Source organism: Phodopus roborovskii, unplaced genomic scaffold, assembly GCF_943737965.1.
Source record: "Phodopus roborovskii unplaced genomic scaffold, PHOROB, whole genome shotgun sequence".
NCBI lineage: Eukaryota > Metazoa > Chordata > Mammalia > Rodentia > Cricetidae > Phodopus > Phodopus roborovskii.
In genome coordinates, this window is record NW_026126480.1 from 56756460 (window position 1) to 56779999 (window position 23540).

Here is a 23540-nt window from a genome sequence, read left to right on the forward strand (position 1 = left end):
GTTGTCATATCTGCAGCCCCTACATTAATGAGCCCCCCAGGGACGGAGGGGCATCAAGATGGCTTGTCAGGTCAAGGTGCTTGCTGCCAATTCTGATGACCTAAGTTGAGTTCAATCCAGAACCAACATCTGCCCTACACCAACACACACACTGAAAGAAAGGGAAAAAATTCCAATCCAGCCTGGACTATATAGCAAATCTGAAGTCAGTCAGCCTGAGCCACATGAGACTTTAACTTAAAAAAAAAAAAAACAAAGGTATGGAAAGATAGCTCAGTGCTCAGTAGTTAAGAGTACTTGTTGTACAGTCTGGGGGGGGGGGGGCGGGTGGCAGTGGTGTCCACCTTTGATCCCAGGACTCAGGAAGCAGAGGCAGGTGTATGTCTGTAAATTCAAGGCCATCCTAGTATATAGAGTTAGTTCCAGGACAACTACACAGAAAAACCCTGTCTCAAACAACGGAAACAAACAAAAAAGCATTTGTTGTTCTTGCAGAGGACCAGGGTTGGATTCCCAGCACCCACATGACTGCTGACAACTGAATATAATATCAGTTCCAAGGAATCTGATGTAAGGGGGCTAACACCTTAGCACCACCATTCTAACCTTAGAACCCCTCGTGGAGACCCCAGCAGGAACAAAGATGTAATCCATCAAAGACTTGTTCTATAGTTTCTGGCCAGGAAAAGTCCCTAAATGTACTTTTTAATGTTGCCTTTTGGCTTCTGTAGTTTTGCTTCTTGATAACTGTTCTTTCTAACCATTGTGTGTCTACCATGATGTGCAAAAAGACAAAGAATAGAGCTGGGTGGTGGTGCCCACCTTTAATCCCAGCACTCGGGAGGCAGAGGCAGGTGGATCTCTGAGTTGAGGCTAGCCTGACCTACAAAGCAAGTTCCAGGACAGCTAGAGCTGTTACACACAGGAGCTCTAGGTGGAAAAACCATAAGTTTTATTTCTTCTTTTTACATTTACTTGTGGGGGAACGGGAACAAAAAGGTGTATGCATGGAGGTCAAAGGACAACTTGCAGGAGTCAGTTCTCTTTCCTATGGATCAAATCAGTCAGCAGGCTCAGCAGCAAGCACTGATCCTGCTGAGCCATCTTACTGGCCCTGATTTAATTTTTAAAAGTATTTACTTATCTGTGTTCATGTGGGGGTGGGAGCTGTGTGCATGTGTGCATGCTGAAAGAGAGCTTTGGGTACCTACCTCTATCACTCTCCAACTATTGTTTTGAACCCCTGTCTCTCCCTGAACCTGGGATTCATGCTTTCTCACCAGCAAGCCCCAGTAATTCTCTTGAAGCTGGAGTTACAGACACGTGCAAGATACCTGGCTTGTTTCATGGCTGAGACATCTTCCAGCCCTTATTTTAAATTTTTTTAAAATAAAGAACACTTAAAAATAATAACTCTCTTAGTCCTGAGACTCAGGACATACCAGGGCCATTCAAGCTGAACACATTGTAAATTCCAGCACCACCCACACCCCACCCAGGGAGGCTATGCTTTTGTGCATTGTGCTTTTGTGCCCAGCCACACGAATCTTGGCAGTATGTCCCGTGTGGCAGCACCCCAGGCAGTTCCAGTTAAGACAATCCAACTTCCTGCTTCTTGGCGCTTGCTTTCTACCCATTTCCTGACTCTGATCTTGCTTTTTTCTGGCATTTCCTCATAGCCTTCCAATAAGTTCTTGTGGTTCTTAGGACAACCAGGTACTCCAACTGATACTATCTAGACACTTGTACGATGAGAAAACTCCAGTTTTCCACTCTCCCCTGGAGGCCCCAGAGAAGACGCCCTCTGAACCACCAATCAGAAGGCCACCTGTTCTATCTGGCCCTGACCTGACACCTTCTCGCTTCATCTCCACACCTGGGGCTCAGTTTGCTTCTGTTCTTCCTCCATTTAGATCCCTTCCCACGGCTATGCTATAAATATGATGGACACTTGGCTCCAACACCCCCCCTTTCTCATCACTCAGCAACACTCCCTTCACACTAATGCCATTCCCCCACGTTCATCCCAAGTGTTCCTAGGTCTTGCCCTGTACTGAGCTGTAGACTCTCCCCTGATGGAAACCTCTACCTGCAGGTCCTAGAGAAAGAACCTAAACCAAGAATTCCACGAAGGCACTGATCACCTTCCTGCCTCCCATTCTTTTGCCTTCCCTAATCAGCTTGCTGGCCCAGCCTGCCTAGCCCCCTAATAGCCTGTTCAGCCCACGTAGGCAGTCATAAAAGTCTTAAGTTTTTTTCTATCCAAGGACTGAGGAAGTAGCCCAGTGGTACAGAATTTGCCCAATATGTATAAGGTCCTGCATTCAATCCCTAGCACCTGGCCTGTCAATCCACCTGCCCCTGCCCCTGGAATGCTGGCAAAGGCATGAGCCACCACATGCAGCTCCCTTTGTCCATTTTTGACACTTAGTCTCACAGTACTTGGCATTCCCAGGTGGTCTCCCAGACACTACAAACAGGCCAGCTTTCAAGATGACTGCACATGTCAGGGTCAAGAGCTTGCAGATTTCAGGGGGATGAGTTCCCACTTGTTTCCCACAGAGGTCTAGAGGCAGAGTGCTGCCAGGACCCTGCCAGACAAACTCAGTTTCTGAGGCTTCCCTGCATCATGGAGCTATAAAGAGCAAAATGAGGTCTCTTTGTAATGTTATTTATTGTTTTTAAGTTTTCATTGTTTTTTATGTGTATGATGTTTTGGCTGCATGTGTTCCTATGTATCACATGTGTGCCTAGTACCCATGGAAACCAGAAGTGGCATTGGATCTCCTGGAACTAGAGTTACCTATGATTGTGAGCTAGGAATCAAACCTGGACCTTCTAGAGCAGTAGCTAGCCCTTACCTGATGATACCAACCCCAAAGAATAAAAACTTTTAAGATTTATTTATTGTTGTTGTGGCACTGCATGTATGCCTGGTGCCTGTAGAGGGCAGGAGAGAGCACTGGATGGACCGGACCTGGAACCATTTGGATGCTAAAGCCCAAGTCCTCTCCAAGAACAGAAAGAGCTCTTTCTTGCTAAACCATCTTTCCAGTCCATTAAGTACATACATTTAAAAAAAAAAAAAAACTAATAACAAGCAGGGTGGTGGTGGCACACGCCTTTAATCCCAGCACTCTCGAGGCAGAGGCAGGGAGATCTCTGTGAGTTTGAGACCAGCCTGGTCTACAAGAGCTAGTTCCAAGACAGGCTCCTTAACTATAGAGAAACCCTGTTTCAAACCCACCCCCACTCACCAAAAAAAATAATTATTAATTAAAAATACATAGAAAACCACAGTAAACTACCTGTCTTGGTTATGGTTTCTGTTGCTGCAACCAAACACCATGACCAAAAAGCAAACTGGGGAGGAAAGGGTTTACTTGGGTTACACTTCCATATTACATTCATATCCTAGGAAGTCAGGACAGGAACTCAAACAGGGCAGGATCCTGGGAACTGGAGCTGATGCAGAGGCCAGGGGAGAGGCACTGCTTATTGGCTTGCTCAGTTTGCCCAGGGATGGCCGCACCCACCATGGGCTGGGTCCTCCCCCACTGATCACTAATTGAGAAAATGCCTTCCAGGTGGATCTCTCTCTGGAGGCTTTTCCTCAGCTGAGGCTCCTTCCTCTCTGATGACTCTGTCAAAGCACATACTGTAATATGGTAAAAAGAGAGCCAATGAGGGCTGAGCTTAGTGGTTCCCCTCAGGAGTTAGAGGCAGGAAGATCTCTGGGAGTTAAAGGCCAGCCAGGGATACACCATGAGACCTTAAAGAGAGGAGAGTGAAATGGAAGATCAGGAGGCCCTGGGAAAGAGGACAGAGGGAAGAGGTAGGGAGCCTCAGGAAGAGGTCCAGAATAGATCAAAAGGGGGGCAGGGTAGCTGGGAGGAAGGTTGCTATGTCTGACAGCAGGAGTCAGTGTGGACTCCTCTCAAAGGCCTCAGGCTCTGGCACGGGGCAAGAAGATGAAGAAACAAGGGCTGGATCTTAATTAGGTCTTTTAATCTTTTGGATCAGAGGCTCAAGCTCCAGCCTGCTGTAAAGGATACCTACAATGTCCAACATGTTCTTTCCCCCAAGGCTTGGAGAGTAAAAGTACCTAGTGTTCCTAAGGCTTGGAAGGCCAAAGTTAACACCAGGGCCTATGGGGCCCACCTACAAATCACTGGTTGACACGAAGAGACTGACACTAAATCTATGGGCTGACCTGTCCAATCAGTGCAAGATGCAACCACTCCTCCATAACATCCTTGGTTACAGTCCCAAAGCAGCCTCCCCAACCTCCCTGCTCCCCAACTAATCACACACCAAGCCTGTTCAAACCAGTCAGAAGTCACCGTACTCCACTCCCTTGGCAGTTCCAATGAATCTTGCCCTCAAGTCTGGCCTTTGTCCTCAGCTTCAATCAAGCCCAGTAATTCCTAGGCCTCTGGAATGCCCTGTCTTGGGAGGTGTCTCTGGGGTTATCAGATGGTCTGACAAAGTTTAACATATGGGAAGTGAATTCTAAAGTATTTGTCCGAAGGCTTGGGATGGGCTGGAGCCTGAAGGTTAGCCAATCTGTAATTACCCTGCAGGGAAACAGGGACTGAGCATGGTGATACAAGTCTGTAATAACAGCACTCAGAAGACCAGAGCAGGACTGCTATGGAGCTTGAAGACAGTCTGAACTACTTTGCTAGACACTACTTCAAGAGAACAGAAACAATCAAAAAGTGGAGCCTGCCTGTAAGTTTACCGGGTAGAGGCAGGAAGATCAGGAGTTCAAGGTCATTCTTGGCTATGCTGACAAACTCTAGACAAGTCAAAGCTTTGGTCACCAAAGGCTCAAGTGAGTTTGAGTTTCCTGCTTCCTTGTTACGATTTATGGCTAGGGGGTACTGAGTCCTCAGAGAAGATATGGGAAACCTTCCCATCTCTTAGGCTGCCCATGCACATCTCTTTAGCTGGTTGTCTACCTTTTTGCTAACAAAACAATGCTGCGACTCATCCTAGCATACAACCCACCTCATGGTGCTCATGAAACTACTGCCTTACAACTGCTGTTGAAGGCCTGTCCCAAGGTCTGAGGGTCATGGCCCCTACTGAGTCTACCACACTTTGTACCCTCTGTGACTTGCCATATGAAGCCCTTTCTTTGTGATCTGCCTGCCCCTTGCCAAATAACCTTCATTTCTTACTCCTGCCACACAAGCACCAACCATGTTCCCACTCAGATACCCAAAAGCTTCCCTAGACCTGGCAGTTGTGTCTTACCCTTGACACTGTGTAACATAACGAGTGTAATCTACTGATTATAACTATATATTGGGCCACATCCATACCTTCATAGGCCATGGGTTAGAAGTTCACCTCTGTGGTGGGATGGACTTCCTCCAAACCCAACCCCAAACCTCCTGCTCCCACAAATACCTTTTCAGTTTACCTTCTTATTCATGTGTGCTTTGCCTGCATATATGTATGTAAATAACATGTATGTCTTATGCCTGAAAAACCAGAAATGGGTGTTCTTGAAACTCCTGGAACTACAGTTAATGATGGTTAAGAGGTACCATGTGAGTGCTAGGAATTGAACCTGGGTTCTCTACAAAACCTCTGAGCCATCTCTCCAGCCCCACTTTTTCCTTTATGATCACTCAACACCACCACATCTGTCATACAAAAATGTTCATTCGTCATTTCTCCTCCATCTCTACACAAGAGACTGGATACCCTCAGGGAGAAAAGGAGTCAGGGTCTGGTGCTGGGGGTCAGAGAGTGCTGCGCAGAGTATGCTGTTCTCTGCTGGAGGCCACAGTGTGCAGTCTTCAGGTCATCCCACCCCAACTGTCTTCCTCGAAGAGACAAATTGGCAGAAATAAGAGAACAGAATACTAGGGCTAGAGACCTGAACTAAGGAGATAATGAAGAGCTGACAGGGTGAGGTGTGTGTGGCTGCTGCAGCCCTGACGCCTCTTGGCTGTGAACTCTGAAAGGGCCCCTCTCTGCCTTTGGTCCATGAATGATTAATTTAAGAGCTGGACACTAGGCAGGCAGGTAGATCTCTGGGTTCAAGGCCAGCCTGGTCTACAGAGCGAGTTCCAGGACCACCAGGGCTACAAAGAGAAACTTTGATTCAAAACCACCCCCTTCCAAAAAGTATTAAGAGCTAGAGACTACTGGGAGCAGACCAAAAGAGAACGGCAGGGAGAGGTCCTGCTTTGATGAAGGATGAAGGGAAGACACAACCTCATCAGGCAGGGGTGATTTTTATTTGAAGGCAAAAAAACACCCAGTGTGAGAATTCATATGCAATCTGCAAAAGTTAATAGCAAAAAAAAAAAAAAAAAGAGAGAGAGAGAGAGAGAAAACAGGATATTCAAAAGGCTTGGGGAAAGGAGAGGAGGGTGGTATGTCTTAGACAGGTAGGGTCAAGCCACATAGGGGAAATGTAACAGCAAGCCCTCATGAGGATTCAGGCTCAGGTTTTCCAGACTCAGAGAAGTGCCCTCCTCTTGGCCTAGCCGGGTACTGTTGGTACTAAACAATAGGTTAGCGCTGGCTGGCAGGTTTATGCCAGCAGGGAGGTTGGAGGATCCTAGCCTGGCTGACAGGCCCACGTCCTGAAAGTTGAGCACTACTAGGTAGCGCTCATTCTGGTCCCAGTAGCGGATGTAGGAGAAGATGCCAGATGAGGAGGAGGTCAGTGCATGGAAATCACCGTGCAACAGAGAACGTTCTTTACCCCTCTCCTTACCCCGAAGGTCACTCAGCCAACGGAACTGGGTAAGGAGGGAGGCAGGGTCTTCATTCTGGCCCTGAAAATGAAGGATACACAGAAGGAAGGGGTGAGGGGATCTACTGGACATCTCTGTAAGCCACCTGCCCTCCATGACGGTTAGACCTAAACTGCTTACCTTCACTGTCATGTTGGCGCTTATGTATCCTGGGGTTTGGGGGAGGCTGGATTCGTCCCATGGCATGAATGGGGCCTCCACAGGCTAAAGAACAAAAGTGCGGGACCTTAAAGGGTGGGTCCACTCCCTTCCTCCCACTCCCTATTTTCATTTCATCATTTTGTATTTTTTTTCTGCTGGTAGATGCCTTTATGGCGGCATCTCATCATGGCATCCACAGTGTATAGCTCTCTGCTTGTCGGAACTCTCATTAAACACACAGAGAGTTCAGAGTCTATCCAATGGGTGCCGAGTACCATTGTCCAACAAAACAACACTTGCTACCATTCCGAACCTATTACCAAACACCGGACATCACTTTTAAAAATAGGTCCTTGGGCTCTAGTGAGGTGGCTCAAAGCATTTGCCATGCAAGCCTGACAACCAGAGTTTGACCCCCAGAACCCGCATAAAGGCTGAAGGCAAGAACTTACTCCACCAAGCTGTACTCTGATGTCTGTGCATGTGCCTACACACAGGCATACACAGATGCATTTTCCAGCTGAGTTCCACTCCAGAAGAATACGCTACATGGTGTCTGAGGCCAGCCCAAGATAGAGAGTGAATATGACAACAGGAAAACCCTGTTTAAACCCTGCCACATAGCTCACAGGGTGACTGACAAGGAATTTAACAAAGTTCCACCTCAGGGCTGTTGTCTGACTGCTGCTGTTATCCACAGATGCCAAGATGCGATACATAAGCAAACACAATTTCCACACTGTGCTGGGCAGAAAAGAAGTGGTACCTGTCCAGGAAGGACAGCTGCCTGCAGGCCAATCTCATCCCCATAGCTGAAAACAGGGGTCCCTGGCAGAGTGAAGAGCATCAGCTGGTAGAGTCGGAGGAGCTGAGCTGGTATGGAGGCTGTCAGGAGTCCTGCCTGAGACACCTGGAGGAAGACATGCCTATGTGCACCTCCACCCATAACTACCACCTTCCACCTTCCCCTACACCCACCAGCATGGTACTTACACTCCAACTGCACCAGTGACTGCCAGTGGCATTCAAATATCGAGTGACTAGCAATTCTGTATGCTCCCCAGTAAAACTGGAATTTGATAGATAGGAGCTAGTCAACAGCAGGTCGCTGGTGGATTCAAGTATGCTCACAATCTGCTGCAGGTCGGAGGAGTCAGTGCCTGCAATCAAGAGCCTGTGCCAAGTAAGGACAGGAGTGTTGTTACCAAATGGCAGAGATAAAGAATAAAAGTGAAGTTTTCAACACCAGGAAATGCCCCTCTAAAGACTTTAGCACTTCAAGGGGCTCAGCCAGGCAGGGGTTGGGTACCTACCTATCCTCACTGAAGTTCTTGGTGATATTCTGCCACTCAGCCAAGTATAAGGATGCATCCTAGCACAAACAAACAAACAAAAACCAGAATCAGAACTGGGAACATCACCCATGCTAGCTGAGACCCACTCTTCTCACCAAAGCTTTGCCTCTCAACATGGAAAGGGCACTCACCATCAGCTTTTCCACATCCCGAACTTGGAACCCATCCACACCATCCTGCAACCAAGAACTCAGAGCTTCCTACAGGGGACAAAAGAATAGAGAAAAGATCAGCACACAAGCAAGCTCCCACCTACCTTAAATTTCCCTATGACCTCTATAAAACAGGGTTTCACTCTCTCCCTTCAAAGGTTAGACCTGGTATGGTCTTAGTGTGTGTGTAATAGCATTTTTTCTATTCTCTATTCTTGCCTTTGGCAAATCACATAGTTTTACTTTTAACAGCCACAGAAATGGCCCTCGAGAAAATATAGATGCATAGCTCTAACACCGAACACCTGGTATGTAGAATGAAAATACCCTCAAATCAGAGACAAAGAAATGACTCAAAGAAGCTAGAAGACATGGCCAAGATCATAATCACGGGAGCAGAGACAGGACCTAAAATGTCAGTCAAGACCCTAAGGCAAATGTACTCCTCTCCCAGTTTCCTGAGGCCTGGAGAGTGTGTGCTCTCCCACAAGAGCTGGCGGGAGCAAGGCCAAGAATGAAAAGTTTGAAATTCAAAACAGCCTAAGGGCTACTGAAACATCTGAAAAGAAGCCAACGCTGCAGAACAGGCCCAGGCCTGAAGGTTTAGGCCCCTGGTTTCAGCTGGCACTCAGCACATAACCATGCCCCAACACCCTCTTCCTTCCCTCTCATCTGCTCTGTCTTCATCTACCACCTGAAAACATTACCAATAGCTTTCTGTTTTGGCTTAAGACCAGACTCAAATTCACTACAAAACGGAGGCTGTCTTTTAACTTCTGATGCTCCTGCCTCTAACTTTCAAGTGCTAGGACTACAGGCTTTCTCCAGCACTTAACTTCCTATGAGCATAGGAGCCTAAAGGGTTGGGGATTCAAGGTCATCCTCAGCAAGAGGATTTGGTTAAAACACAAATCTCCCAGCAACTGGCAACAGCCAAACTAGATGATTACAGGAGTCCCACCCACATGCAGGGAATCCAAAATCCTCCCTCAGAACACAGCTGACAACAAAGTGTTAGTATCTGCCTCTACTTTTGATCTGTCCATCCTGGACCTGCCAGTGTCCTCAAACCTAGGCACCAGAAGCTTTACCCTGTCCTGCTGGCTGTACCGTTTAAGCCACTACTACAAGGAAAGGCAGATTAGAAAAGACTCATTGAGACTTCAAATTTGGAACACATGCAGTGACTGTATCTCAGCTTCCTCGTTAACAGACTAGTAATAACAGGTATTTTGTGGTGTTACAAAAGAATTTTAAAAAGCCATAAAATACTTGGGATGGTGGCTGGAGAGATGGCTCAGTGGCTAAGGGTGCTGGCTGCTCTTGCAGGGGACCCAGGTTCAGTTTCCAGCACCCACACTGCAGTTCACAACTACCTGTAACTTCAGCTCCCGGGGACCCATCACCCTCTTCTCAATTCCTAGGCTACCAGACATGTATATGGTGAACATACATACATGAAGGCAAAACATTCATACACTTGAAAAACAAATCTTATTAAAAAATTCATAGTGGAGTTAAAAAAATTTCTTTAAATAATAAAGTGCTTGGCATAGTCCCAGATACATAGTAAGACCCTACTGCTTATAATTCCAGACTGGGCTCCATTCCAAACATATCAAACAAAAACTGGGAATCCAGTCAGATCAGGATTCCCACAGAGAAAGAAAGGACTTCCTATCACAAAAAGAAAAATCAAACTTCCAGACTAACATCTGACAAATTCCCTTCCTGGCCTTGGTTCTAGAGTAAAGGAAACACACACACACACACACACACAGCAGTCAGAAAAGAAACAAGAAAAAACACTGTACACCGTGCGTATTCCTGCTTGTGAGAACCACACTAAGGGCACACAAGGTTTGCTGTGAATGAATCCACACGGTCTGCCACCAAATAAAACTCACCTTCATTTTGCTGGCTACAATGTCAGCCTGAGCAGGGAGGAACCATGCATTCTGGCCTTGGTAGTTGGGAGTGAGGTCCAAAATTATGTGAATGCCTAGAATAATCAGCAGTTGAGAGAAATTCTTTTGGGTAAGAGGGGAAACAAGAAGCTCCAACAGAAGGCTACTATGTACGGTATCTTGGACCTGAATGAACCCCAGCAAATCCCTCAATTTTACAGTGGACCAAGTAAGTTTAAGCTACAGAACCTAGGTTCCCCTCACAAAAAGTATTCTAACATGTTTCCATTCTGAGGTTTTAGTTTCTTGTTTTTTTTTCCCCCCTTGAGTCAGAGTTTTATGTATATGGGCTGACTGGCTAAAGGTAACTTTCTGCATCTACCTCCCAAGTGTTGGGATTATAGACACAGGCTTCTCTCTGTTTTACGATGTGCTGGGGACTCAAACTCAGGGCTTCATGAATACTAGGCAAACACTTACTGAGCTACATTCTCAGCCCTCTACATTGAGTTATAAACAATAGCTGAATCTCTTTCAAACAAAGGATCCATTTTATAAATTCAAAAGCCATTGATTTAGCCAGCCATGGTGGCAGTCGCATTCAAGCCTGGCACTGGAGACCAATGGAGCTTTGTCACCTTGCAATCCCACCTGGTCTATGTAGTAAGGTGCAGGCCAACCAAGCAGCATTTCATGGTGAGACCCTACCTCAAACCAAAGCATAAATAAAAATCACCCAGCCAAGAATAGAACTCATGAACCACACACTGTTTTTGTGTAAATCGCAACATATCTCCCGGGTGCCTACCCTAGAAAAACTCTGAACCAGTTATGAGTAAACCAGACAAAAACCCTGTCCTGTTACTCGGCCAGAATGCCAAACCCTTTCTGCTTCCTTGGAAGGACCTACTCTTTTTCTTGGCAGATTGCAGAAGGTCTTTAAAATCTTCCTGGGAGCCTAAAGAAGGATCGATCTGTTTCAGGTCGGTTCCATTGACTTCATCCTTCTGATTCTTGTGAATCGGGCCCAACACCAGGCCCTTCACCTTCAGGGTGCTCAAGTACTCCAGATGCTTTTTCAGGCCTGCGAAGAGGAGGAAGATGAGATAAGCGAGGCATGAGAAGCCTCAGGCCTCCACCTTCTCTCCACCACTTTCCCCACTCCCTCTAAGGGGGCTGGATCACGAGACAAAGTGGCTGACGCAAGGAGCCTAGCACTTTACTTCAGAAACTGGTTTGAACTGGTTCAGGCGCCTCGTGGTTCAGGGAGGAGAAAATGGATGTGCTGAATCAGTCACCCTTAGGAAGGAATAGGGGTAGCCGGGTTTTTTTGGTTGTTTTGTAAAGGAGGGAAGGAGAGATTGTTTGCCAGGGAGTGGTCCCAGAAAAACAAGGGGCAGTGGAGAACCATCTGAGTTCATCTACAGAGGGCGAGGAGGGAGGAGGAGAGCAGCAGATGGGCCAGTCACATGAGGGGCACATGGAAAAAGGAATGTGGGTGTGCACCCCACTCACCAGCTATGCCTCCCGCGTTCGGGCCTACGAAGGCCTGAAGGTCGCCGACGCGATAGAGGGCGCCCTCGTGCCACCACCTCTGAACCGGCAGCTCTCGGCAGCGCGGAGCCCGGACGATGATGACCACGGCGCCAGCCAGCATGCCAAGCCAGCCGAGCCAGAAGAGCAGCAGCAACGCCCAGCGGGTGCGCACCCAGCCCGGGCTGCCGGCTACCTTCAACAGCTCCTCCTTGGACAAGCCTGTGAACTTGGCACCGGCCTCCGCCTCGTCGTCGGCCACCTTGATCTTCACCAGACCGTTCTTCTCCCCGGCCGCCGCCCCGGCCGCTGCATTCATAGGCTGCTTCTCCGGTTCTAGTTCGTTCAGCTCCACCTCCTTCATGTCCACTTCGGTGTCCTGGCTCATGGTGCCTACAGAACCGATGACACGACACGGCCTGTGGTCAGCTAGGCGGCTGGAATCCTACTTAGACCTCCTAGTAGAGAGACGCCCCACGACTGAGAGGCAGGCTCAGCTTCCCTAACTGCTTCTGCCGCTGGGCGGGCGTGGCAGCGGGGAAGTGACCCGGGAGCTCCGCCCAGTCCGCTCCTCAAAGAAAACAGTAATAGTTTTGCGCCTCCTGCAACTACAAATGTGCAGCCTCGCTGCCTGCACCTCTGACCCTAACACTTCTCTCAGTCTTAGTCCGAGAACCTGAGCACGTAGTCAGTCACTTTTAGAATAACAACGCCAATCTGTCCTAACTAAATTCCAAAGCTCCTCTTCCAGCCTCCCTCCCCCTTCGACACCTCTATCTTCTTGGCCTTAGTCGGATGGCAACGATCAGGCTAACACTCTTAACACTCCTCAACTTCACACAGACCCTTGTGTGCAGAGGCAACTACAATCTCATTCCTGCTTTCCCCACACCAGATCTTGCCTTCTGAGACTCCAACCTTCGATCAAACCCTGGATTCCCCCTCGGGTCTTACTCCCCTCACCTTTTAAGGCTCTTTGAATTTAATGCCTCAGGCAGCAACTATTAACTGAGCACCCACTCCAATCCTTTGTATATTAATTGCATAGAATCAACTCTAGTCTGTTCTCCCCGATTTAACATTGATCTTGGAGGAGAGAAATGCAGTTAAGTGGACACTACCCTTCTTTCTTTACCGTTGTTGCGATATCCAGAAGAGACTAATAGGGCTGTAATAAACATTCCAAAGGCATTCAGGCATGTACCTTTTGAATATACATGATGTTCTTAACCCACCTTGCAGTACTTCTCAAAACCCTCCAGTGTGTCAGGCTTCACTTGACCATGCTAGGCCCTGAAAGCAGCTTAGTTCCCTAAGACTTTGAAAGCTTACCAAATTCCCCCAAAAGAGGTCTTTTAGCAAGAGGAAATGGGGAGACTGGGTTCACAGCAGGGACAACTGAACATCAACACAGCCAGCTGAGTTGTTTTCAGAAAGGAGCTGAAGGAAACAAGCCCTTTCTCTCTCTCCCAAGATTATTATACATTTGAAAGAAAGCGGAAGCCAAGATCTGAACACTTGAGAAGGGGGTGTGAAAAGTCTCATCTCCTGCCACTGCCCTTTCAAATTCCCAAAGATCCTTCCCAGCTTCACTGGAGAAGAGCCTACATACCAGCTCCTAGAAGAGGCAAAGTGGGTAGAGGTGAAAGTTCACGCCAGTGCTCACAGATGATAAGAGCTCTACCTTGCCCTGAGCATGCCAGATAAGAAGGGTTCCGGACAGACTTATACCGAGCATGAAAGTTCAAGGTTTGAGGACTGTGCAAACAGAAGCACTCCCAGACATGGTTCAGTACAATGTGCCTGGAAACACAGCGTCCCAATACAACCAGATGGCTCATTGGATCAAGCCAACAAGATGTTCACTGGTAAAGGTGCTTGCCCACCAGGCCTGACAATCTTGAGTTTGATCCTCATGGTGGAAAGGGAAATGACCACCAAAAGTTGTCCTTCCACCTCCCTGCTCACTGCCCCACCACCACAAAATAAATAAAATTTTAAGGTAACATAGTATCTTCCAGCCTCCACAGCTCCAGGTGTCAGAAATTAATTGCTAAGTGTCTCAGAGAATGGACTCACCTCCTCAGTCTTTTCACCCAGCACACTTTCCCAATCACCACCGTGCAGCCACCTCAGCTTGAAGACAAGAGGTGAGAGCCTTGTGCAATTTGTCAATCAATCTGTCTTCTCGGAAACCATACTCTAAGCCCTTTGTATGTGTTTGGTAAATGAGTGGATGAACTGTAGCATTCAAACCCACTCTTCTTAGAAGCAACTAAACAAAGTTAAGCACTACTCTGTCAAAATGAAGTGTTAGTGGAGCAAAACAAATCAAGTCTTGTTACTGTTCCAACTAAAAATGGTGACAACGGAGAACAGAAAAAAAAAAAAAGAAAGAAAGAAAGAAAGAAAGAAAGAAAGAAAGACTACAGAGAATGAGGCCAGAGGCACCAGGCGTAGTGGCATATGCATACAATCCAAGCATTTGAGAATTAGAGATAGGAGGATCAGGAGTTCAAGGCCAGCCTCAGAAACACAGTGAGGCAAGCCTGGCTACAGGTGTCTGACAGAGAGGAGAGAAAGAGGAAAAGGAAGAGGGAGTTCACATACCAGTGTAAATAGGGGGCTTCACATCCTGCTAGTGTGTGCTGACTAAAATAAACTTAAGGACTGGGAATGCCGTCCAGAGGAGGGGCACTTGCTTACCGTGTTCAATCTGTAGCACCGTAAGTACTGAAGAATGAGGGCAAGAGATTTAACTCAGTTGGTAGAGTGCTTGCTTAACACTCAAAAGGCCCTGGGTTCTACCCCTACCACCACATAAACCAGGCACAGAGGAGACAAAGGCCTACGATCTTAGCTCACAAAGTGGGTGCAGGAAAAACTCATAGTAACCATCAACCACACAGCAAGTTTGGGACCAGCCTGGGCTACATGAGACCCTGACTCAGAAACAAGCAACAAGGACAAAAACAAAGTGAATACAATAGATTTGCTGGGTTAAATAGATTATTTGAGGCCATAGTAGAACTGAAGTCCTAGAAAAGGCCCAGAGGAGACATAAACCCAAGTCAGCCAGAATGTACTGGTGAGACGAGCATTTGCATCATTTAGAAGCTAAGTGGTGGCTTCACTACTGTCCAGAGCTGACAGTGAGAAAGGGACAGACACAGCTGAGCCACCTAAGATGCAAAGATGAGTAGGAATGGTCCACCACATCCATCACATGTAATCAAAGCACTAGGAAACACTGAGTCACAACACATACAGAACATCCTAGCATCAGTCGAATACTGTCTGACCCTATCAAGTCCTGATGTCACACAGACCCGGCAAGTCTTTGATAACATGAAACATTCTTCCAGACTGAAGCAAAACCAGTAAAAGACTTAGGCAGCCTAGAACACCATTAGAACCATTATTTATGCATAATGCCAAAAAGCACCTATGTAATAGTGGGTGCCTTGAATAGACTACATAAAAGAAATGAAAGGATTTGTGGGTGCCCCTCATAGTCTGAAACAGCCTTGAAAAACTAAGCCAGAAGGAAAGTTGGTGTGAAAAACACCTGTAATCCTAGCACTTTGGAAGCCTGAGGCAGAAGATCACAAATTCCAAACCAACCTGGGCTACAGAGGGAAATATGATTTCAAAAATAAATTAACAGTGAGAGTGGAGAGATGACTTAGTGGTTAAGAGCACTGACTGTTCTTCCACAGAACCAGAGTTCAATTCGCAGTACACACGGCAGCTAAAAAACAGTCTGCAATTCCAGAGGGCTCCTATGCCCTCTCCTGGCCTCCAAGAGCACTGCATGCACATAGATGCAGGCAAAAAACACCCGTACACATATAATAGTTAATCTTTTAAATTAACTAATTTTTCTATTGATTAGACTGGGATGTAGCTCAGTAGTAGGAGCATTTGCAAAACACACTGAAAGCCTGGGATCAACCCTCACAACCATAAAAAACAGAACATATAAACCTGTGCTGTCAAGTAAGACCTAAGTTTGATCCTTGGGGCTCACATGGTAGGAGGAGAGACCCAACTCTCAAAAATGGTCTTCTGAACTCCACACTTGATACATGGCACTCACTCATGTGAATAAATAAGTAAATAAACAAAAATAAATTATTAAATAAATGCAGCCAGTAGGTGGTGGCACAGGCCTTTAATCCCAGCTCTGTGGGGATGGGGGCAGAGGCAGGAGGATCTCTCTAAGTTCAAGGCCAGCCTGGTCTACAAAATGAGTTTCAGGACAGCCAGGGCTGTTAAACAGAGAAACCCTGTCTCAAAAAACCAAACATATAAAATAAAATATAGTGTTAGGGATATAGCTTAGTAGTACAGTGTGTTCAGTATGTTCAAGCCCCTGTATTGGATCTCTAGAAAAAACTAAGACAGATACACAAAAGACACACAGACACAGACACACACACACACACACACAAACAAACTCACATCCACCAGCTGTAGTCATTTTTCCATTTTCTTTCTTCACTATAGGGAAGCAGTGCCTCTTGCTACTAAACATACATCAGCACTCTGACAGCAAGCTCATTTGATTAATAACCAGTGATGGAGGATCACCTGAGACTGGGATAAGATCAGTTAAAAAAAAAAAAAGAGAGAGAGAGAGAGAGAGAGAGAAAGAGAGACTGAGGCAGGAGGGTAAGAGTTCAAAGCTAGCCCAAGCATGTGTATATATCTTTATAGCTTAGTGGTTAAAGTACTACCAAGCATGTATGTACCTATGTAGCATCATCTGTCTATCTCTATTTACCATCTATGCATCTGAAACAAACTAGTAATTGCATATTGAATTTTAAGAGAGAAACAACTTCTGAAAGTTGCCCACTGACCTATATGTGTACTGTGGAACACCTATGTGGGCTCTCTTCCCCAGTCTCTCTCTGTCTCTGTCTCTCTGTCTCACACACACACACACAAATAACTGTAATAAAGATTTGTTTAAAAAGAAATGGATGGCTGGGTGGTGGTGGCGCACACCTTTAATCCCAGCGCTTGGAATTGAAGGCAGAGGCCAGTATGGTCTACAGCGTGAGTTCCAGGACAGTGTCCAAAGCTACAGAGGAACCCTGTCTCTCAGAACCTCCAGCCCCCAAGCAAGAAATGGATGGTCAACTTTAATTAACAACTTGATATATCCCATAATCACATGGGAAGAGTCCCAGTGAGGGACTGTCTACACTGTGCTGACCTTAGCCTGTCTGGGGTGGGGGGGCTGTCTTATTAAATTAACTGATATAGAAGACAATGTCCATGTATATGGCATCCTTCATTCTGTAGGGGACCCAAGCTGTCTCAAACAAGCAGGTGGCCATGTATGCATTTGTTTATTTTTGTTCTTGCTTTGAGGTTTGCCTTGACCTCATGACAGTGATAAGCTGTGACCTGAAACTGTAAGCGATAATAAACCTTTCCTAAGTTGCTTTTTGTAAGAGTACTTTATCACAGCAACAGAAAGGAAACTAGGACAGAAACAAATTGATAAGGGAACAATATTTCTTTACAGTATTTATTAGTCAAATTGAACTGTTAGCCTAAGGACATCAGAGAGGCACTAAAGGACTGTGAGTTGAGAAGTAAACTTAAAACAAAGGTTTTATTTTGCCAGGTGTTGGTAGTGCACGCCTTGGAGGCAGAAGCAGGCAGATCTCTGTGAGTTCGAGGCCAGCCTGGTCTACAGAGTGAGTTCCAGGACGGACTCCAAAGGAACACAGAGAAATCCTGCCTCGAAAAACCAAAAAAAGGAAAAGAAAAAAAAGGAAAAAGGTTTTATTTTATGTGTAAGGGTGTTTTATTTGCATGTATGTCTGTGTACCTACCATATGCATGTCTGGTGCCCTTGGAGACTGGAAGAGTGTGTCAGATCTCCTAGAACTAAAATTATAGTGTGGCGATACTTTGTTTATGATCTTAACAAATACAGCTTGCCTGAAGATCAGAGTACAAAGCTAGCCACACCAGCTAGCCATAGAGGTCAGGCAGTGGTGGCACACACCTTTAATCCCAGCACTCAGGAGACAGAGGCAGACAGATATCTATCTGCTAGTTCAAGGCCACCCTGGGGTATACAAAATTGATCCAGTCTGAAAGAGAATCAGAGCTCACAAAAAGGAGATTGAAGCACTTGAAGTGACACACCTTTAATCCCAGCATTAAGGAGGTGGAGACGGGAGAGATATGGCTGGGCTAGGCTGAGAGAGGAATAAAAGGCAGGAGGAGACAAGAGAGGCAGTCTGAGGACAGGATGCCCCTTCAGTCTGAGTACTGGGAGAGGTAAGAAATCTCTAGTGGCTGGCCACTTTGTTTCTTTAATCCCAATATCTGATTCTGGGTTTTTATTGTTAATATCAATTAGAATTCATTCTATAATAGATGGTTGTTAGCTGCCATTATGGGTGCTGGAAATTGAACCTCCTAGCTACAAAGTTGAAAAATGGACTAGAAGGGAAGAAACTGTAGTGTGACCATTTGTGGTAAAAATAAAAAAACAAAAAAACTAGAGATGAGGCTAGGGATGTAGCTCAGTTAGAAGGCTTGCTAGCATACAAAAAGTACTGGGTTTGGCCAGGAGATGATAATGCATGCCTGTAATCCCAGCATTTGAGAGGCAGAGACAAGAGGATGTCTGTGAGTTCAAGGCCAGCCTGGTCTACAAAACATATTCCAGGACAGCCAGATCTGTTACACAGAGAAACTCTGTTTCAAAAACCCAAAAGAAAAATAAATAAATAAATAAATAAACAAACAAAACAAAAAACCAAGTCTGGGTTTGAACCTCATCACCTCATAAAACTGGGTGTCCCCTGAACATGGGTGTCAGCTGGGGGGCCTGGACAGTCTCTGGCAGTGGAACCAGTATTTATCCCTAGTGCATGGATGGGCTTTAGGAGACCATTCTCTATGGAGGGATTCATAGGGATACACTCAGCCTACATACATGAGGGAGGGCCTAGGCCTTGCCCCAAATGATGTGGCAGACTTTGACCATCCCCCATGGGAGGCCTCATCCTCTCTGTAGAATAGGCAGGGGGTGGGATGGGGGTTGGAGGGGTGAATGGGAGGGTTGGAGGGAGGGGGAACTGGGATTGGTATGTAAAGTATGATTGTTTTTTATTTAAAATTTAAAGAGTTGAATGGAGAGAAAAACTGGGTGTCCTAGCACACTCCTGTAATCCCACTCCTTAGGGGGTAGAGGCTAAGAATTGACAAGGCAATAATGAAGATTCACCAGCCCACTCAAGCATGTGGTTCTGGCAGGCCTTGCCCTTCTCCCCATTCCCTCTGCCTTGTTAAAAGCCATTAGATTACATCCCTAAAGCTAGCCCCCAAGGCCTGTTTCCTTATCTGTCCACTTCCTCCTCCTGAGGCTGACTAACAGTCCAGCAATCAGAAGCCCCTTCTGGTTCATGTAATTAACATGCCCCGTTAAAATTAAACACCTCATCCTAGTACAGACTTTCCCCCTTAACCTTTTTTTTTAAAACAATTTATTATGTATACAGTGTTCTACCTGCATGTATGCCTGTAGGCCAGAAAAGGTCACCAGATCTCATTAAAGATGGTTTTGTGAGTCACCATGTGGTTGCTGGGAATTAAACTCAGAACTTCTCTGAAAGAGCAGTCAGTGCTCTTAACCTCTGAGCCATCTCTCCAGTCTGCCTTTACCTTTATAAACTGACATAAGCTTATGTACCACGTCTGTCTCCCTTCTATCCAGATCCAGTCCTTTGTCCCTCTGGGACAAATACCCCTGCCCCCTTTCCTCTGTTCCCTTCCCCTTCTCCCTGTCCCCATCTCTTTTACCACCACATCCTAGCCCATTCTAACACAGACCTCCCTTCTTCTATTAAGAATGACACCTGCAGCTGGACAATAATCCCAGCACTTGTGAGGCAGAGGCAGGCGGATCTCTGTGAGTTCCAGGACAGAACAGCCAAGGCTACACGGAGAAATCCTGTCTCAAAAAAAAAAAAAAAAAAAAAAAAAAAAAGACATCTACAAGGTTATTTGTTGTTATTTGCTGTTGTTTTTCTGCCTGAGTCAGAAAGCAGACACTTTCCTGTTTCTTCCCTGAATAATAAAGGATCTCTGTTTAAAAAAAAAAAAAAAAAAAACATGTATTTGGTTGTGGTTTGTGCCTAATCCAAGTTCTGCAAGGGAGCCCCCACTGTGCAGGAGTCTACTTCAAATATAGCAATATAGCAGTCATAAAATGCCCAAATCAGCAGACAAAAAGATTTTAAGTATTTAATCCTAAAATAGATAAATTTTTTTAAGCTTTTCAGGACAGGGTTACTCTAGTTTTGGAGACTGTCCTAGAACTCACTCTGTATATCAGACTGGTCTCTCGAACTCACACAGATCTGCCTGTCTCTGCCTCCTGAGTGCTGGGATCAAAGGTGTGCAGCACTGACACTGCTTGGCTAAAATACATAATCTTTAACGAAGGTGGGCCTGCTTTTTAATCAATGCACTCAAGCTTGCATATTCCCAAAATCTGGATAATTTTCCTTAATGGGTCATAAGTGTAACAGCTCTGCCCCAGTAGCTAGGTAGAGATTTGGAGTAACTTAATATAACATTCACCTTTTTCATCTGGAATATATGCCACATATGTATGGGTGCCCAAGAAGGCCAGAAGAGGGAGCTATAGTCCCTGAAGCTGGATTTACAATAGGCTGTAAACCACAGAACATGGGTGCAAGGAACTGAACTCGGGTCCTCTACAAGAACTGCATTTGGCTGGCAGTCATAGTGCCAGTACTCAGGAGGCAGAGGCAGGCAGATCTCTGTGAGTTCAAGGCCAGCCTGGTCTACAGAGTGAATTCCAGGACAGCTAAGACTACACAAAGTCACAGAAAAAGCCTGTCTCAAAGGGGGGGGGGGGGCTGGAGAAATTGTTCAGTAGTTAAGAGCACCAGCTGCTTGACCAGAGGACCAGAGTTCAATTCACAGCACCTAGACAGCAGCTTATAAGCATCTGTTAACTCCAGCCTCAGAGGATCCAAGCACCTCACCTGGTCTTTATGGGTACTGAATGAACATGGTGCAAGACATACATGTAGGCAATGCACACATATAAAATTGTTTGTGGTGGTGCTGGCTTGTAAGCCTTGGGCAAAGAAGACAAAGGCTAGCCTAGCCAGAAAATTGGCTTTCAGGTCAAAAAAAGAAAAGGGAGGGGGGAGCTCTAGCCTTATGCCATGGTAACATGATCTTTTAGCCTCCTTTAGCCATATGCCATGGTACCATGATCTTTCAGCCTCCTTGGGCACGAGGCACACATGGTACACTTGTACAGATATAAAGGCAAAACACTCAGACATAAAATAATTCTAAAATAAAAATTTTTAATGGGGGTTGGAGAGATGGCTCAGAGGTTAAGAGCATTTATTGCTCTTGCTGCAGAGGACCTGGGTTCAACTGCCAGCACCCACAGGGCATTTTACAACCATTCTTAACTCCAGTTTCAGGGGATCCAGTGTCCTCTTCTTGCCTCTGTGGGTACCAGGCACACATGCAATGCACATACATGCATACAGGCAAAACGTTCATACTCATAAACAAAAATAGTAAACTTTAATAAATGGTCTCTGGCCCCATAGTAGACATACAGTTCATTTTTGTTAAGTTTTCATGTGAGAACTAAAGAAAAAACAATCCTTTTCCAGTGGACAGGGTCACAAGGAGAGATAAGCAAGCCCCAAAATTATTTATTATTGTGTATTTCCTTGCTCTCCAAATTACCTTGCAAACAGAACACAAAAGCATCAAAATGAAATGTACACAACTATGGTAGTTTCTGTCTAGCCCCCTGCCCTTTGAAGTGTACTCTCCTTCTCCCCTCTCTCCCTTCCTTCCCCCAATAAAGCTTCCTTCCCACCTGGGAAAAAAATAAATAAAATATTTATGAGCTTGGCATGGTGGTGCATCTCAGGGCTTGGGAAGGAGAACCAGGAAAATCTCTTTAAATTCAAAGCCAGCCTGATTTGCACAGTGAGTTCAAGGAAACCAGGACTATGCAGAGACCTGTCTCAAAAAAAAAAAAAAAAAAAAAGACAAAAAAATTTTTTTTCAATTGTGTGTATGCACAGTCTCTGCACATGAATACAGGTCTCAGAGGCCAGTTGGATCCACTGGAACTAGGTGCTTGTTGTTAAATTTTAAAAAGTCCAGGTTACTGGAAAGGCTAATGGGAACCCACAGCTGGTGATGCAACAAACCAATCAGACTAAATTAATGAATCCAGGTTTAATCTGGGTGGCCCCAGGGGAAGAACAGAAAACCAGATGCCTTTAATTCCCTGGGGGTGGAGAGGTGGGAGTGTGGAGCCGCCAATGGCAGAGGTTTTTTAGGGGCGGAGTCTGGACTAAGGAGATTCCAGAGGAGGGCCCGCCCTTGGCACCCTGAGGGCTGGTTTGGAACCGGGCTACCAAACAACATTCTAACCTCTTTGAATAGATATAGAGGTCGGTAGGGCTTCCACTTAAACTTCCCAGACTTCTTGGGGATAGGCGAGTCTGGATATTTATACCTTGGATCTAATATTGCTTATTGGGATAACATTCAGCAAATTACTTAATCTCTTTAGGCTCAGGATCCACATCTATGACTTTTTAACACCTTCCAACTCTAATAACAGGGTTACTAAAAGAGGTCATGCTGAAGATCAACTACTAAAAGAGTATTACATGTTTACAACGAACACTTAATGCATATAGATGTTCGCTATGACTAATGCTGTGATGCTGCTGCACAGTATCAATAACCAGGCTGCCTGTCCCTGCCCTAGCTAGCTGTAACCCCGATAACTGGTAAATTTTAAAACACCGCCCCAGGCCCCGCCCCGGACAACTCATATATAAGACCACCATGTATAAAATTAGGGTTGTCGATGTCCCTACCTCTTGGTGTTGTGGACAATATAGAGTGCTTTAAGACGGTAAGCCCATTTGGGTGGAGGTGGCAGACTCAGTAGGAGCGCACTTGTCTACACTTGCACATTGCCTCAGGTTTAAGCTATAGCACTGTTAAGAACAAAAACATGCAACATGCTCCATAAATGAGACCTAATGTTGGACTTCTTAATTTTCGGGCTCAGATCATGGACACAGCAAAGCAAAACAGGGTGGGTCAAGAAAATCTGTCTGCAGAATGACGCGGGGCGTCTAGACCTGATATTGTCTGCCTAAAAGGCTCCATGCAAGGGACGTCCAATCGAGCTCAACCAGGGGCCCAGTACCTGAGTCGCCCCCTGCGCTGACAACCTGGACATCAGGCCCCGTTTGAGCGCTGGGCAGCTGGCGGGGAACCGAGACGCCGCCGATGGAGTGTTCATTAGGTTCGGGATCCATAGAGATGGATATACACGCGGCTTTAGCGTGAGTGAGGGCAAGAAATAACGTAAAGGTTTGGGGAACAGTGGCCTTAACCCAGACAGTCAGGCCGCGGTGGTCGTGAAATCAAAACTCCAGCGATGACGTTTCATCTGCAGTGGGTTGGAACCGCCTAGCCGCAGAGCCCACAGCATGACGCCACCATCCCCTACAGCGCCTGCGCCTCCTCCGAGTCAAGTTCCAGGCGGAGCGCTCTTCACGCGCCTTGGGTGGAATCCGGGACCCACAATTCCCCCGGCAC

The 23540-nt window shown here is 46.2% G+C and overlaps 1 protein-coding gene across 1 annotated transcript; it reads right to left on the bottom strand.

Moving 5' to 3' along the window:
• Nucleotides 1–6237: 6237 nt before the first annotated feature.
• Nucleotides 6238–23391, bottom strand: Slc3a2 (solute carrier family 3 member 2). Its single transcript, XM_051193873.1, has 10 exons — nt 23146–23391; nt 11853–12263; nt 11248–11421; nt 10338–10432; nt 8410–8478; nt 8237–8295; nt 7917–8097; nt 7690–7833; nt 6903–6986; nt 6238–6803 (listed from the first exon to the last, which is right to left on the bottom strand). Exons 1-10 carry the CDS (start codon nt 23255–23257, stop codon nt 6417–6419), a joined length of 1716 nt encoding a protein of 571 aa, XP_051049830.1. The 5' UTR covers nt 23258–23391; the 3' UTR covers nt 6238–6416.
• Between the last annotated feature and the right edge of the window lie 149 nt (nt 23392–23540).

What these genes read in the sequence shown, in the direction of transcription:
- Slc3a2 (XM_051193873.1), bottom strand. Translation starts at nt 23,257, where the DNA reads ATGGATCCCGAACCTAATGAACACTCCATCGGCGGCGTCTCGGTTCCC. An exon ending in CAGCGCAGGGGGCGACTCAG is followed by an intron (nt 12,264 to 23,145) that starts GTACTGGGCCCC and finishes TCGGTTCTGTAG; the next exon opens with GCACCATGAGCCAGGACACC. An exon ending in GTCACTGGTGCAGTTGGAGT is followed by an intron (nt 7,834 to 7,916) that starts GTAAGTACCATG and finishes GTCTTCCTCCAG; the next exon opens with GTGTCTCAGGCAGGACTCCT.